We start from the raw sequence: 16,769 nt of genomic DNA, 5'->3' as shown, positions 1-16,769 counted from the left end.
AGGTTCTGTATGGTCTGGGAGATGATGGTTTGGTGATGGGGGGTGGGGTCATGGTCGAGGGTGCAGTAGGAAGAGGTGTCATCGAGTTGGAGTTTGGCTTCAGCGGTGTAGAGGTCAGTGCGCCAGACTACCACTTCGCCCCCTTTATCCGCTGCCTTGATGGTGAGGTCAGGATTGGTGCAGATGGATTGGAGGGCTGTGCGTTGTGAGGGTGAGAGGTTGGAGTGGGGGAGGGGGGTAGACAGGTTGAGGCGGTTAATGTCCCGGCGGCAGTTGGAAATGAAGAGATCGAGGGCAGGTAATAGGCCAGCGCAGGGTGTCCAGATGGATGCAGTTTGTTGGAGGTGGGCGAAGGGGTCCTCGAAAGGGGGGCAGGAGCCCTGATTGTGAAAGTAAGCTTGGAGGCGGAGGCGGCGGAAGAAGTGTTCGACGTCACGGCCTGTATTAAATTCATTGATGCGTGGACGGAGGGTGATGAAGGTGAGTCCTTTGCTGAGGACTGATCGTTCGTCCTCACTGAGGGGGAGGTCTGGAGGGATGGTGAAAACTCGGCAGGGCAAGGAGCTGGGACCTGGGACCTTGTGTGGGTGTGGAGCTGGGAGTGGGGGCGGAGTCACTGAGCATGTGACATCAGCGATGATATGAGGGGCGGAAGTGATGTCACGTGTGATGCATGAGGATTTGTGAGGGGTGGAAGTGGCTGTGGGAGTGGCCATGATGGGGGCGGAAGTGACATCATCAATCGGCGTGGGGGTGGCAGCTGCACCAGCCACATGGCTAATGGCGTCCGAGCAGTTCCAGAGGCTGGGGGAATCTTCTGGAATGTTTGAGGAGTGCTGGTTATGGAGGTGGGTCGATAAAAGTTTATTGTACTTAGTTTTTGATGTTTGAGATGGAGTTGAAATACTGTTTGTTGAGAGTATGAATTCTCCTGAGGATGTAGTACAGACTGCCTGCCTGGTGCTGAATGAGTTTGACTTGCGGATTGCTGCTTTTCTGCTCATCAGCAGTACGTGGTGGCACTGAATGAGAGGATATCAGCATTGCATGCACAACAGTATCCAGATAGCTCTTATGTTTTCAGTGCCTTTGGAAACTCCTTTCTGTGCACCTCCCTCCTCAAATTAGAAGTAGTAGGCCATTAGGCCACTTGAGTCTGTTCAGTCAATAAATAAGATCATGGCTGATCTGACTGTCACCAACATAGTCCGAAAAATATTCAATGACCCTGCCTCCACTGCTCTTCGGGAAAAGAATGTAGGCACTTGATACCATCTTTTGACATTTCTCTCCCAATCCCCTTGCTTATAACAGTTCTAATTAGAGCATTTTTAGCACAATCTTCAAGACACATGCTATCTTGAAGTTACCTTAGCTCTCTGCCAATCCCCAATCTTAGTTTCATTGCTATTGATGGAAATTAAAACTTGGTTTCCAAATTCCTGAACCTTTTCAACCTCTACTGAATGACAGTGCAAGACCTTTCTGCTATGTCCTTTTATTCATTCAAGGATGCGGGCATCGTTAACAAAGCCAGCACTTACTAACTTACATCCTAACTGTTCTTGAAAAGGTGGTGGTGAGCCACCTTCTGGAACTATTGCTCCCCACATGGTCCAAGTAATATAGTAGCACTGTTAGACAGGGAGTTAGTTCCTGGATTTTAATCCAGAAACAATAAAGGAATGATGATATAGTATCAAATCAGGATGGCATGTGACCAGAGGGCAATTGCAGGTGGTGGTGTTTACATTTATCTGTTGCCCTTGCCTTCCATGTTGCAGAGACCATGTAATCGCAAGGTGCTGTTGAATAAGCCATGGTGAGCTCCTGCACTGCATTTCGTAGATGGCACATATTGCAGTAGTGTGCACCAGTGGTGGAGTCAGTAAATATTTGATTTGAATGGGGTGCAGACTAAGGTGTGTCAAATTTCTTAGTTAAAAATCACACAACACCAGGTTATAGTCCAACAGGTTTAATTGGAAACACACTAGCTTTCAGAGCGACGCTCCTTCATCAGGTGATTGTCAATCACCTGATGAAGGAATGTCGCTCCGAAAGCTAGTGTGCTTCCAATTAAACCTGTTGGATTATAACCTGGTGTTGTGTGATTTTTAACTTTGTACACCCCAGTCCAACACCGGCATCTCCAAATCAAATTTCTTAACTATTGTTGGAGTTGCGCTATCTCGGCAAACGGAAAGTACACCATCAGATTCCTGACTTGTGCCTTGTAGATGGTGGACGGGCTTTGGACAGCAAGGAAATGATTTTTGCGCTGTAGAATTCACAGCAAGTAATATTTACACTGACAACCTCCAGCAAGAGAAAATCCAAACATCTCTCCTTGACATTCAATTGTTCTCATCAATGAGTCTCTCTCATTATCGACACCCTGAGAGTTACCATTAACCAGAAACTAAAGTGGGAACAATCTCTGAAGTCAGGATAATCATACTGTTGGTTCCAGTTGCTGCCTTCTCCTTTTTATAGTCCATCATCACCAACACCAATAATATAGTCAGCAGGCTGAGCATCAGATGCTGCTTAAACTAACCAATGAAGACAGTTAGAACAAATCAAAAGCTGCTGATCGTTACAGATATGCTCACAGTGATTTTTTTTAAACAAAATTTATTAAAACATCTTTGAAAATTACAAAATAGATTGTTCAAAACCTCAATTACAATCAAAACTATTTTCTGCAGGCCACGTGACAACACTTGTGAATACTGGTCAACGTCCTACACAAAGAATCTGGCAAGTGACACTCTGAGATGTCCAACTTCTATACATCTGTGCATTCAAACCTTTACAATGTTTGGAGCAAGGAACCATTAACTTTCTTTGTCCTCTTCAGTTCCACTGCCCTCACTATCACTGTCCCTGCCAGGGTGCTCAGGCATTTGTTTATAGTCCTCCTCTGTTGTCTCTTCACCTTTATTCTCAGGAACTGACTCTTTCGTTTCTTTGACATTCTCAATAACTGGCACAGGAGCCGGTTCTGGTGGTGGAAGTAACTGCTGCACAGAAAAAAAAGAGTATTTACTGAATGTCTATACCAATATGAAAACTGGTAATGATATATGTTCTGTGCAGGGGCTCTGTTAATATCAAAGAAACATCAAGTAACTGTGGAAAGCATAATGAAATGTAACAATCATAATTACAAAAAACTGTCTCCAAGCTTTTAAATGTAGAAATCCACATTAAGAAATATCATTATTAGAATATCTCAACATTCACCTTCTGTCCAATATTCAATAAGTTACCTTAATTTTTCAAATCTGTCCTGCAAATCTTAACTACTCCTGAATACAAGCAAGGTGCAGTGACAAGTAAAGGGGAAAACAAAAACAAAAGCTTTCCTACTAAAATCAATCCCAAATCTGCATTCAACATTTGAAAATTAAGCTTATACTTCCCTGTACATTTATTTTCCACCACTTTCATTTATATATTGCAGTAGAGAGAAGGTAAGCTGGAAAATCTACAACTTGTCAAAGCAAATAAGGTACCAAAACATCATTGTGTGAAGAGATCTTGCATGGCAAGAGGTCAGATTTCTTTTTTATTTTGTGAAATGCAGAAATTAGCAGTGCAGAAAGGGGGAAAAGATGATTTTACAAAATGCTTCTTAATTTCATGAGACAAACATTAAAATTCTATGTTAAAAACATTAAGGTTATTGTCATTTTGCCTCATATTCGTATTAATGCTATAGATAGCCTTTAAGACAGATGACTTACCAACTTGATTTATTTTAGTGTCTTTGACAATGAAACATCACAAGATACTTCACAGAAGTGTTAAATAAAATTTGACAGTTAATTGGAAAAGTGTGATTTCTATCCGGTAAGGTGCACTTGAGGAAGCTTTTCTCCAACTTAAACCACTCTTGTGCAACTGCTTTAATGCAGTTTTCCTCCATTTAAAAAAATATTCAGCTCTTCTATCTTCACGGGAGGTGATGGCTGAGTGGTATTATCACTGGAATGTTTATCCAGAGACCCAGGTAATGTCTGGAGACCTGTGCTTGAATCCCACCATGACAGATGTTGGAATCTGAATTCAATAAAAATCTGGAATTAAGAGTCTAATGATAATCAGAAAGCCATTGTTAATTATTGGGTAATCTCATCTGGTTCACTAATGTCCTTCAGTGAGTGTCACGAGACCACAGCAATGTGGTTGACTCTTAACTGACCATTGGGCAATTAGGGATGGGCAGTAAATGCTGGGCTAGCTAATGATGCCTTCTGTGAATGAATATTAAAAAACAATGCCAAGATACGTTATCTTACATTTCCCATATTATATGCATCTGTCAACTATGAGTCAAATTGCTTAACCTATATATGTCCCCCTGCATAATCTATGTCATCCTCCCAACTTGCCTTCCAATCAATATTTGTGTCATTTCCATCTTCCAATCCAAGCTCATTTTTTGCCATTGTTACTTAGTTCATTCTATATAAACTAAGCTACCTTGTCACCATTACCTCCTTGCCTTTTGAAAAGCCACATAACCCTGACTATTTAGTTCAAAACTTTGATCTCCTTATAGCCACAGTAGAAACAAGGTTACAAGATTATATTTGAGGAGAAAGTGAGGTCTGCAGATGCTGGAGATCAGAGATGGAAATGTGTTGCTGCGCTTTTCCAGCAACACATTTCCATTACAAGATTATATTTATCAACCTCTACTTGCGCTGTTAATTCATTCATTTTGTTCCAAATACTTTGTGTACTCAAGTAAAGAGTCAATAATTTTGCCTTTTTACTGTTTTCCTCTCCTCTTTGATCTTGTTTGCTGCTGTTTTTCTATGTTAATACACTGTTCATTCCTGTCCCATTTGGTATCATTAATCCAAGTAGGTGCCCTGTAATGTTGCCACATTCTTTTGCCTTGTTAGCCTACATTTCCTCTCTTCCATATCCTTCTCCCTCTTTAATTAGTTTTAAACCCTTTTATACTTACAAATAAAAGCAGATGCACAAAATAAATTAACAGGCAAATTAGTTTTCTCTTCATTACATAAACTATTTGCAATAACTTCCTGACAAGAAGCTCTTGTAACTAGTTTGGAGTCTACTGTTCACCTAACATACAGACTTCAAACTGTATGAACACTTCCTGAACTGAATGAGAAATAAAAACAGCTCTTTACCTTTCTATATTGGTGCATATTCTGAATCATCTGCATGTACATATTGTAAACGAAGTTTGCCATCTCAGGCATGTTTTTGATGATTCTCATTAAATGGGTTGGAATATCACCATTCTGAAAAAAAAATCAAATGTAACCATTATTTACAGGAGAATATGCGTAAAATCACAGCGAAAAGCCACGTTGCACGGTAAAATCATTCGTCATTTGGTAGAAGTTACCCTTCTGTCTGTCGGGTGATACTCAGAGGGTACAATGTGTAGCTGGAGTGGTCGAGCAGTTAGCTGATTAAAGGCTGGAGTAAGCTCAAAGCAGTTCTGGAACAGTGATACTCTTGCAAAGATGTACAGCCCAAGCCTGGCTCTTGACATGGCAACAACTAATCGCCGAACATCTCTGGTTGTGAAGGAAGACATTGGTTAATATCAGAGGTTTACTGCTTTAAACAAAAACCCAACCCAATTTAAAATAAATTAAAAATGCATCTAATAAATATCATTTCAGCAAAGGGATTCGGATTCCAATATTAATTCAAAACCGGTGGCAGGAAACTTCAAGCTGCAAGCTGAAAATGCATGGCTATACAGCATTGGTGAAACAGGTCAGTCACAAAGATGCAGTGTATCATGTCTAAAAATGTTAATCTAATTTTTACACTGACAATGTCTGCTTTCAGTACAAATTGAATTCAATTTTAATACATTATGCTCCTTAATATCTATGAAGATGCAAATTAGAAACATGAGTTCGCCATTTGGATGATCAGGTCATGCCTGATCTAATTGTGGGCGTCAATTCAAAGCCTTAACTTTGACTCACTTGTCAATCAAAAATCTACCTAAATCAATCTTAAAAATATTCAATAATAGTATCCTCACTGTGCTCTAGCAAAGAGAATTCCACAGCTTAACAAACTTGGAAAGAAAGAAATTCTCAAAATAGTGAGAAAGTTCAAAATACACTTACTACTTATCCCTTATTAAGATGAAAGATACTAGATTGTCCAACTCATTTTATCAGCATTTCTAATGATGAATGACTCATTTAAATTACGTTATGACAAATGAAAACTAAAATTAGAGATACAGTTTCCACCTAAAGTATTATAGTTAAAATCTACGGCTTGCAAAAAAAAACAACCGATGAAACACACAGCTAGTTGAATTTTAGATTAGTAGCTTCCGTTGCTTGTCAGTCTAACATTTTAGTTAGACTTGGTATGTTTTAATTTTCACGTGCTGAATGCAATGAAACATTTTCTAAATTATACTCAGGGTTCTAGTGTAGTGTTTCACATGGAATTGACTCATGGGCGTTTGGCAGCAGTTTATGATGAAAAAACATATTCATGTGGTTTTTATACCTTGCTACTGAAGTACTATCTTACCATAGATAAACGTCTGTTCTAAAACAAATTTAGTCACTACTCATCTACACAGATTATTAGTATAGTTAACCATCCTTGAACCTAATCAGTATTGCCAGCGGAACTGCTTTGTGCTGTGAGACTGCTAAATGAAGGGAAGATTAACCATTCTTGGAAACTGAGTTTTACAACACAAAATTATAAAGGCTAAAAATACAGGCCAGCACAGCAAGCTGAAGTAGCAAGATAAGATAACATTGCTATCAGTTTTGATTCCATTCCAGATTTTTAACATTGAAACTTCTTTTTGATTCTCTAAAGATGACTTGAAGAAAAATAAGATCACAACATGCCACAATACTTCTGCACATCTACACTGCAGTTTCATCAGTTTTTAAAAAATATTTCTTTCAATCCAGTGATAAGAATCTTTATTCCGTTTCGCCACCACAGTGAATTGTAGGAATAGCAACCTGGTAATTGAATGAAATTGTGTACTGACATCCTGATATCACAGGACTTTTTTTGGAAACTATTATGCAAGACAATGATCAGACCCTGGAACACTGCTTAAGACTACAAGATATAGAGAGGATAAAGAAATTTCAGCTTTAAAAGTTAAGTCCATGAAAATACTTTCATTTGATTACTTGAAAGATTTATTTCAGGATGCCTAAACTATTTGCAAATATTTCTACCAGTTTTGTGATGGTATCACTCAATATCATCTCATCTTGTGGCTTATTAGTGATCAAAAATCATGGTTCACACTATACCTGAGATGTCCAACAGCTTTAGTCCGTACCAAAGAGAGGATAATATAGTCATTCTGTTGCCCTTGGAATCTGTCCACTGTGGTGACCTAGAAGAAATAAAAAAATCTAAATTTTTGAACAGAAAGCTAAGGAGAAGGTAGCAAGATTGACGGAAATCAATTTCCCGGTCATATAAATGTTGTGTAGGAGGTATGTGAAATAAATTTCAATAAAAACTGATGACAGAAATAAGTAATACATGTTGAAATATGCTTTGGAGCCTGGCAGCTCCAAACCTCATTAGTCAGACTATGATAAACCAAAATCAACATGATTCATCTAAACAAGTAGCTTTAATGGGATGATTGGTCTTTGTTCATTCCATGTATTCAGACTGCATAAATTGCAAAACTGCACAGTCTTCAATCACAAAATAATGTGACCACAAATTTGTCTATTAATTTGAAGACGACAGGTTAGCTTTATCAGATACTTAAAGAAACATCGCCATTCCTTTGCACAGCTCTCACTTTAGTTCTTCTATTACCAACAGGCAGAGAGGTGGTTGACACAACCAACTGCACTCCAATATCCCCACCCCAAACCTCAACACAGTGAAGGGAAATGGCTCATTTCCACTTGGTACTTCTCGGCACAATATGGCTGAAATTGAGACATTAGGACCAACGAGCAACTGACTTATACAAACGCTTTACACTCTGCACCATACTTTTAGGTCATTTTCTTTTCTCATAAAAACAACTTGCAAAATGTCAATATCCCGGAATAAATCAGGTCAATTGTGTAACAAGATTTGAAAAGAAATCCTACCTTGCTTGGTCGTCCTATAAGAGGATTACCACCACAACGCTGATTGATAACATCACGAATCAAATGCTTCTGACCATTGTATGTTGTTAAGATGCTGATTCTTTCTGCAGGATACCCTAGCAAACGCATGTACATAAAAAGGGCCACTGCGTATTCAGCCTCTGCCAGATTCTGTCGAATGTTTGAGTGATAATTTTATTTTCAGAAAAGCAATCAATACAAAGTAAAAGCTATCACAGAGTCAAATATTTTTCAAATTTTCTTAGAAGAATGCCAAAAGGGCTTTAGTGCAAAAATCATCAGGATGCAAAACATCTCAATAACCAATCTTCTATGTAGGTTTATAGATATTTGAAACAATAAAAATATTAAGACAATTATTTACCTGGTAAAAATATGGATTGGGTTCAGATTCTCCAATTCCATTGAAATCCTCCACATTAATAAGTTGGAAATCATATGCTAAACCGGCATTGGCAGTACAAAATTCAGGTAAGATCTGGACGTGGGGGAGGTTGCCTAGTTTCTTGTAACGCCAGTTGTAGAGATTACACAAACTTAATGGAAAGAAGAGTGAATGTTGGTATTACAATGCAGATTACTTAAAACAGTAGATATGTAGGTAATGAACAATTCCAATAGCAGATATGTTTAAATGGATAAACATCTTTCCAATACTGCTTCCTCTTTTTCCAATCACTATCAAAAGCCTTGGCTCGGTAATAGCTAATTTTTGATTCCAAATCACAAGTTCAGGTTCAACCCCACTACAAAGACTTGAGCATTGAGGCTGATGCTTCAATGTAATACTGAAGGAGTACCACAGTTCCAGAGGTGTGTTTTGTAAAAATGAAACATGAAATTAAATCCCACCTCTGCCCTCAAATTAATATAAGACATTTCATGGCAGGCTTCAAGGAACAGAGAGGAAGCTCTCATGTTCCAGCCAAAACCAATTTAGAAAGAGATTGAAAGAGAGAAGGGAAGTGGCGTGGCCTGATCATATCTCAGAGAGTTGAAGTTATGAAATGTGCTATATAAGCACGAATCTTTTCTTTCTTTAAGTTCTTTTGCTTTACCTAGCTCTTGCTCTCCCCTGGGCATCAAGGTCCACTGTTGGAACTCCCAAACGAACAAATCGTGTAAATAGAGACTGTTCCATGTTGGAATATTTTTGGAAGGCCATGTTCTTAATGACAGGGGGAAGCTGGTGATGATCCCCGATCATTATCCAACGCTTCAGTCGACTGAAACCATCTTCAGGGTTCTATGGAGAATGGAAAGCATATAAAAAAAACTTCCTGGTGTCAAAGATACTGCTAACAACTGGAAGCAATTTTTACAATTTCAGTCACTACTTCAAGACAAGGTGCCAAAACTTTATTCCATATTTTGTTAGTTAATTTAATTAAATCAGTAAGATATTAAGCAGTGAATGCCTCATTTCAAACAAGTTCAATCTCATCTATGAAATTCATTGCAACATTTGGACGATTGTCACCCATGAATTTAGAATCAAGTTCACCTAAATAGGACATAAGTGTAACTTCAATTTCAGGGCCAAAGGTATGAGGTACATAATTAATTTTGCTCTGGCTTGTGGAAAAAGGTGACCAAACGAACAACAGACCATATTAATTAGCATAGCATATCATTACTAGCAGTCAAGACTCTAATATGGCTATAATCTATTTATGATAGAAAGCTTACTTGTAGGAGGAGGGGAATAAAGGTTTCAATCTCAAGAATCTGTGCAGCTTCCTCCATTAGAATGTTGTCATACTGTCAAAATAATAATAATAAAATGTTTTCTTTTCACATCCTCAAATATCAAATAGAAACCTTTCTCCTCCCCACCGAAAACAAACAATTAACCAGAGTGCGTATTCATGCTTCAGTGAATCCAAAGATTAATTGAACAATCAGCAGAGGAAACGGAATATTCTGCAACTGATGTAGCCAATTGCTCTAATCACATAGAAAATACAATCAAAACAGGGTAAAACCTTCCTCTAATCTGTCCCAGTGGTGCCATCCTTAAAATGGTATTGACTTTTATTTTAAATTGGATTCTAAATGCCACTTCCGACAAAATATTTTTTCACAATGTAGAAAACAAACTTCATGTTTCCGAGAAAGCACATTGCTGAGCTTGAGATCTATCTGAAAAAAACAACTCCCCCTACTGCTGGCTGGATATTCTTCCCCTTTCTGTGGATAATGTCACCAGACCTGGGTTGGAAATAGCATTCCTTTCGTTTTTGATTTAAAGAGAAATTTTCATAAGTTTGTCACGATACTCAGCAATAAGGAAGAAAACAGAAGATTGTCGAAGCACACACACAGTTTTACTGAGTGAGCAGCTAAGGGAAAATGCAGAGAAATGCCAATCCTTATTCTCGTAGAAAAGACTAGTGAAAGGAATGTTACGCTTCTCAAGAGCGAAAAAGTTGTGAGGTGTGTGTATCTGTGTCTATATCGAGACATAAAACATAAAAGGAGAAAAGGCAACAATGAAGAATGCAGTTCTGGGCTTTGTACTTAAAGGCAATGGAAAGCACTGACTGCGTAGTGTTGGAACAAACACTCGTTATGTCAACTGGAAATGTGATGCGGAATATCATAGATATAATATACAAAACTGCATAGGTAGCAGTGAGTATAGCTGGGTATCAACAGCAGCCATGTAACATCTAGCAGTTGTTTTCAGATAGTGTAGAAGGGCAACACATTCATACGAAAAACAGGAGGGGGACCAAGGACAAATCTTTCAGAGACACAGAGGCAAAGGTATGGGAGCAGAAAGATAAGCCACTGTCAGTGATAATTTGGCTATGATTAGAGAGATAAAAGTAACTCGGCACAGGTAGTCCTATTCAACTGGATGGTGATGAAGAGACTTTGGAATTGGTAGCGTGGTCAATTGTGTCAAATGCTTCATACAGATGAGGGCCTGTCACAGATCATTAGTCTACCACAGTCATAGTCAATGGGATGTCATTTGCAATTTTTCTAAGAGCAGTTTCTGGACAATGGCAAAGTGTGGAAACCTGATTGATTGGACTGAAACATGAAATTCCAAGAAATAGATGCACAGGTTTGGAAGAGGGCAGACAGTTCAAGATTTGTGGATAGAAAATAAGTCGGAATGGGGCAAAAACTAACAAGGATGGAGGATCACTTTTGTTTTTGAGGGAGAAAGGAATTTGACAGCAGATCAGTAGGACGATGATAGTATCTGAGGCAAGAAAATGTTAACAATATCAGTTAAAATGAGGGACAGGAAGGAGAGCTGCCTCCTCTAATTTGAAATTAAATAGTAGATCATCAAAACCCAATATTCTTCACTACATAAGTTGCTTTCCATTTAAATAAAAACTGTATTTGCATGTCATTTTTTTAAATTAAAAGATTTTGAATTTAAAAAACTATCCCTTCAACTCTCAACTGCATTCTGAAATGGCACTCAATTATATCAATCACAACGAACTCTCAACAAAGAAATGAAATCAATTGGACCATCTGGCATCGACCTGGGCACCAGAAAAGACAATGGCAGAAACAGCCCTGCTAACTTTGCAAAGTCCTCCTTACCAATACCTGGGAGCTAGTGCCAAAATTGGGAGAGCTGTCTCTCAGCTAGTCAAGCAACAGCCTAAACAGACACACTCATAGAATCATACCTCACAGACAATGTCCCAGATATGTCTATCTCTATCCCTGGATATGTCCTGTGCCGTTTGGTGGTAGCACAGAAGTATACAGTTGGGAGGGAGGTGCTCTGGGATTGACTCCAGACTCTATGAAGCCTCATGGCTTCAGGTTAAACATGGACAGGGAAACCATCTCCTACTGATTACCACATACCATACTCCTCAGCTGATGAACAACATATTGAACAACACTTGGAAGAGGCACAGAGGATGACAAAGGGACAAAACATACTCTGGGTGGGGGATTTCAATTTCCACCATCCGGAGTGGCTCAGCATCAGCACTACTGATCAAACTGTTCGGTCCTAAAGGCCATTACTGCTGGACTGGATCTGTGGCAGGTGGTCAGGTAGCCAACTGGACAGCAAAGCATAAAAACCAAAAGAACTGCAGATGCTTTAAATCAGAAACAAACACAGAAATTGCTGGAAAATGCAGCAGGTCTGGGAGCATCTGTGGAGGGAAATCAGAGTTCATGTTTCGGGTCGAGTAAACCATTCCTCAGAACAGAAAAATATACACAGTCTCATCGTTACCAGCTGCAGATTCATCTGTCCATGACAGTATCAGTAAGAGTGACCACTGAACAAACCTCATGGAGGCAAGGTCCACTTTCACCTCCAGAATACCTTCCTTCATATTCTGTGGCACCATCACTGTGCTAAATGAGACAGACTTCGAATAGATCTAGCAACTCAAGACTCGGCATCCATGAGGCACTGTGGGCTAACAGCAGCAGCAGAATTGTACTCCAACACAACGTCATGGCCCAGCATGTCCTCCTCTAAAACATTACCAGCAAGCTAAGGGGTCAACCCTGATTCAAAGGAGAGTGGAGGAGGGCATGCTAGGAACAGCACCAGACGTACCTAAAAATAAAAGGTCCACCTGGTGAAGCTACCAAACAGGACTCTGTACATGCCAAACTGCACAAGCATCAAGCATCAAGCTCATGCAACCAACAGATTAGATCTAAGATATGCAGTCCTGCCATATCCAGTCATTAAAAGTGGTGGACAATTAAACAATTCACAGGAGGCCACAAATAACCCCATCCTCAATGATGGAAGAGCCAACACCTAAGTGCAAAAGATAAGGCTGAAGCATTTGCAGTATTCTTTGGCAAGAAGTGTCGAATGGATAATCAATCTTCACCTCCTACAGTGGTCCCTGCATCAGTTACCAGTCTTCAGCCAATTCAATTCACTTCACATTAGATATGCAAATTATATAGAGATACACATTAGATAGTGTTGGAGGCACTACACACTGAGAAGGCTTTGGATCTCGACAATATTCCAGCAACTGTACTGAAGACTTTTGTTCCAGAACTTGCCACTACCCTAGCCAAGCTCTTCCAGCTTCTAATTACTGGCATCTACCTGACAATGTGGAAAATTGCCCAGATATGTCCTATACATAAAAACCAGACTAATTCCAACCTGGCCAATTACCTGGATCTCTAACAACACTCAAGCTTGAAACATCCAGTACAAAGCAGCCTGCTTGATTGGCACATCCATAAATGTCCATTCCCTCCACCACCGATGCTGAGTAGCAGCACTGTGTACTATCTATAAGATGCACTGCAGAAATTCACCAAAGATCAGCACCTTCCAAATCTAAGACCACTCCCATCTAGAAGAACAAGGGCAGCAGATACATGGAAACACCACCGCCTGCGAGTTCCCATCCAAGCCACTCACCATCCTGACTTTGAAATCTATTGCCTTTCCTTCACTGTTGCTGGATCAAAATTCTGCAATTCCCTCTCTAAGGACATTGTGGGTCAACTTACAGCATGTGGACTGCAGTGATTCAAGGCGGCAGCTCAGCACTGCCTTCTCAAGGGTTACCAGGGACAGGTAATAAATACCGGCCAACCAGCGATGTTAATGTTCCAAAAACTAGAACTCCAAATTAAACTACAGGTGTCTCTCTATATACCGGGTCAAGTGTTTGTTTTCACTTTTGTTCTTTTAAGAACACAAATTACTTTGTTCAAAGAAAGGATTAGGCTGGAACAATACAATTTTCAATGCATCATGAGATAAGTTGTTCTAAAATACTTGAGTCTCTTCCAACAATTATTTTGTTACAGGATTGAATTTCTTTTTACCTTGAACCCAAGCTCTACTAGGTCATGTCGTTTTAAAGCAGCATGAGTACATGTCATGGCAATGATCTTTGCTTCTTTCACTAGTAAATATTTTGATCTGTCCAGCCCACTGCGCAGCAGTTCAAAAGCTCGAAACTCCTGCAAAGGTTATCAAGAAAGTTAAAAAAATCCACAAATGTTTCCATTTGTTTCTGCTTTTGGACATTCCCGTGACAATACATTAAAAATAATTCGACTTTGAAGTTCATTCAGATAATAATGAATGCAGTTGATTGTCATCAATACTCTGTACTTTCTGACAGCACCTTTTTGACACAGGCACAAAGTACACAGAAAATTAGCCATAACTAAATGTTACAAAAGAAGCTCATTCTAAAAAATTAGTAGGATTCAAAATTTAAGGTAGGTAGATTATGACCACTTATGCATAATTTAAGATCCCCTGAAAAGTGTAAGACTTCCTTACTTAGGACTTTGGAAAACTTGACACTTGACTGCTTCTTCAGTTAAAATATTCCATTACAATATTTGTGCACTTCTGGTGACATGTTCAACATGTTTCATCCAAATAAAAGACCAAAACTGATGATGTAGTCATTTACTTCAATTGTTGTTTGCCAGATTTTGCTGTGTGCATATTCGTCACACTGTATTTCAAACGTAAGCCATTGGCTCTCAAGTGCATGGGAAATTCTAATGCAATGTAAAGCCCCCAAAATGCATATTATTTATTTTAAATGCCTTTCTCTTCATTCATATAACGCTTTCTTTACTGTATTCCTTTTATTCTAAAAAGAAATGTACTTAATGCACATTACATTTAATATCGGCTTTCCATTTGTCTGCTTTTAATCCATCACTTTGTAACCAGTTAACTTAAGGCTTTATTTCCAGTCACTACAATAGAAATGTGCAAATTCCAAAGTTCAACAACCTTTACATCCTCTCTTTCTTCAAGATCGACCCGATTAGGATTCGATCACAAGTATTTTATTGAAACTCAGTTCTGGTTTGCCACTCAGAGTCAGATCTAAGACAGCACATTTTTGTGTTAACCCTCAACACATTGATTATGGAAACAGTGATGGATACAGTCAAGGTATCGCTTCTTGTTTTCACGAGAAACCAATATCTGTTTTACACTATCTTATTTCATGATAAAGTTCTCCAAAAGTACTTTTTTTTTTAAGTTGCCTATAAATATCATCTATGATTAATTATTCCTCCTATCTGATGGTCAATGATACATTTAACAAAATGGTATCAAATTTCATATTTCTTAACATGTGAAAGATTAATTATCACCGTCAAGAAAGCCTCTTTGGCTATATGTGTTTTCAACTTCATAAACATTCTTCCTTATTTTATCTTTCCCAATCAATCCAAAAATATTCATTGTCAGATTGTTCTAGCTCAAATTCACTTCTGGTAAAAGCCATTTTCGATAAATCTAAAGTATATCCTGAATGATTGTTTCAAAATAATTAACCGATAAATTTGTCAACAAAAAGATGCTCCAACTTCATAATTGTTAATGGTGTCTTTTTAACCGGTTTAGGGTCTACAATGGTGCATAATTAATGATGATTTCAAAGAATGTAGCAAGCTCAGTATGCTCACCACAAACTAACAATAGGAGCATGGTTATGATTGAATAAAGGAGAATCCAAAGGGATTTAACAAATACATTAAGGACAAAAGGGCAACTAGTGAGAGAATAGGGCCCCTCAAAGATCAGCAAGGCGGCCTTTGTGTGGAGCCGCAGAAAATGGGGGAGATACTAAACAAGTATTTTGCATCAGTATTTACTGTGGAAAAGGATATGGAAGATATAGACTGTAGGGATATCATCTCGTAAAATGTCCATATTACAGAGGAGGAAGTGCTGGATGTCTTGAAATGCATAAAGATGGATAAATCCCCAGGACTACTGTGGAAAAGGATATGGAAGATATAGACTGTAGGGAAATAGACGGTAACATCTCGTAAAATGTCCATATTACAGAGGAGGAAGTGCTGGATGTCTTGAAATGCATAAAGATGGATCAATCCCCAGGACCAGATCAGGTGTACCCTAGAACTCTGTGGGAAGCTAGAGAAGTGATTGTGGGCCTCTTGCTGAGATACTTGTATCATCGATAGTCACAGATGAGGTGCCGGAAGACTGGAGGTTGGCTAACGTTGTGCCACTGCTTAAGAAGAGTGGGAAGGACAAGCCAGGGAACTACAGACCGGTGAGCCTGACGTCGGTGGTGGGCAAGTTGTTGAAGGGAATCCTGATGGACAGGATGTACTTATATTTGGAAAGGCAAGGACTGATTAGGGATAGTCAACATGGCTTTGTGCATGGGAAATTATGCCTCACAAACTTGATTGAGTTTTCTGAAGTAACAAAGAGGATTGATGAGGGCAGAGTGGTAGATGTGATCTATATAGACTTCAGTAAGGCATACAACATGGTTCCCCATGACAGACTGGTTAGCAAGGTTAGATCTCATGGAATACAGGAAAAACTAGCCATTTGGATACAGAACTGGCTCAAAGGTAGAAGACAGAGGGTGGTGGTGGAGGGTTGTTTTTCAGACTGGAGGCATGTGACCAGTGGAGTGCCACAAGGATCGGTGCTGGGTCCTCTACTTTTTCTCATTTACATAAATGATTTGCATGTGAGCATAAGAGGTATAGTTAGAAAGTTTGCAGATGACAACAAAATTGGAGGTGTAGTGGACAGTGAAGAGGGTTACCTCAGATTACAACAGGATCTGGACCAGATGGGCCAATGGGCTGAGAAGTGACAGACGGAGATTAATT

General features: G+C 39.1%; 1 protein-coding gene and 1 long non-coding RNA gene across 5 annotated transcripts in view; one reads left to right on the top strand and one right to left on the bottom strand.

Moving 5' to 3' along the window:
* The window catches only part of LOC122553747, a 79,861-nt gene extending 74,106 nt beyond the window's left edge, over positions 1-5,755 (top strand). Inside the window, exon 3 of the long non-coding RNA XR_006312829.1 lies at positions 5,679-5,755. This is a non-coding gene — a long non-coding RNA (uncharacterized LOC122553747). The remainder of the gene's footprint in view (positions 1-5,678) is intronic.
* aqr (aquarius intron-binding spliceosomal factor) overlaps positions 2,165-16,769 on the bottom strand; it is a 65,184-nt gene continuing 50,579 nt past the window's right edge. For 3 of the 4 annotated variants that reach the window (XM_043698026.1, XM_043698025.1, XM_043698029.1), the window contains 9 exons: positions 13,959-14,096; positions 9,837-9,908; positions 9,206-9,393; positions 8,512-8,683; positions 8,127-8,297; positions 7,317-7,402; positions 5,396-5,570; positions 5,175-5,288; positions 2,166-3,026 (listed from right to left, as the gene is read on the bottom strand). In XM_043698026.1, coding sequence (XP_043553961.1) covers positions 2,841-3,026; positions 5,175-5,288; positions 5,396-5,570; positions 7,317-7,402; positions 8,127-8,297; positions 8,512-8,683; positions 9,206-9,393; positions 9,837-9,908; positions 13,959-14,096 — 1,302 coding nt within the window. In that variant the 3' untranslated portion in view covers positions 2,166-2,840. Of the gene's footprint in view, positions 3,027-5,174; positions 5,289-5,395; positions 5,571-7,316; positions 7,403-8,126; positions 8,298-8,511; positions 8,684-9,205; positions 9,394-9,836; positions 9,909-13,958; positions 14,097-16,769 lie in introns of all 4 variants that reach the window. The other variant, XM_043698028.1, reaches the window with a different exon arrangement.

The sequence above is a fragment of the Chiloscyllium plagiosum genome, chromosome 10 (genome assembly GCF_004010195.1).
Source record: "Chiloscyllium plagiosum isolate BGI_BamShark_2017 chromosome 10, ASM401019v2, whole genome shotgun sequence".
In the NCBI taxonomy this organism is placed as follows: Eukaryota; Metazoa; Chordata; class Chondrichthyes; order Orectolobiformes; family Hemiscylliidae; genus Chiloscyllium; species Chiloscyllium plagiosum.
This window is presented reverse-complemented; position numbering and strand designations above follow the sequence as displayed.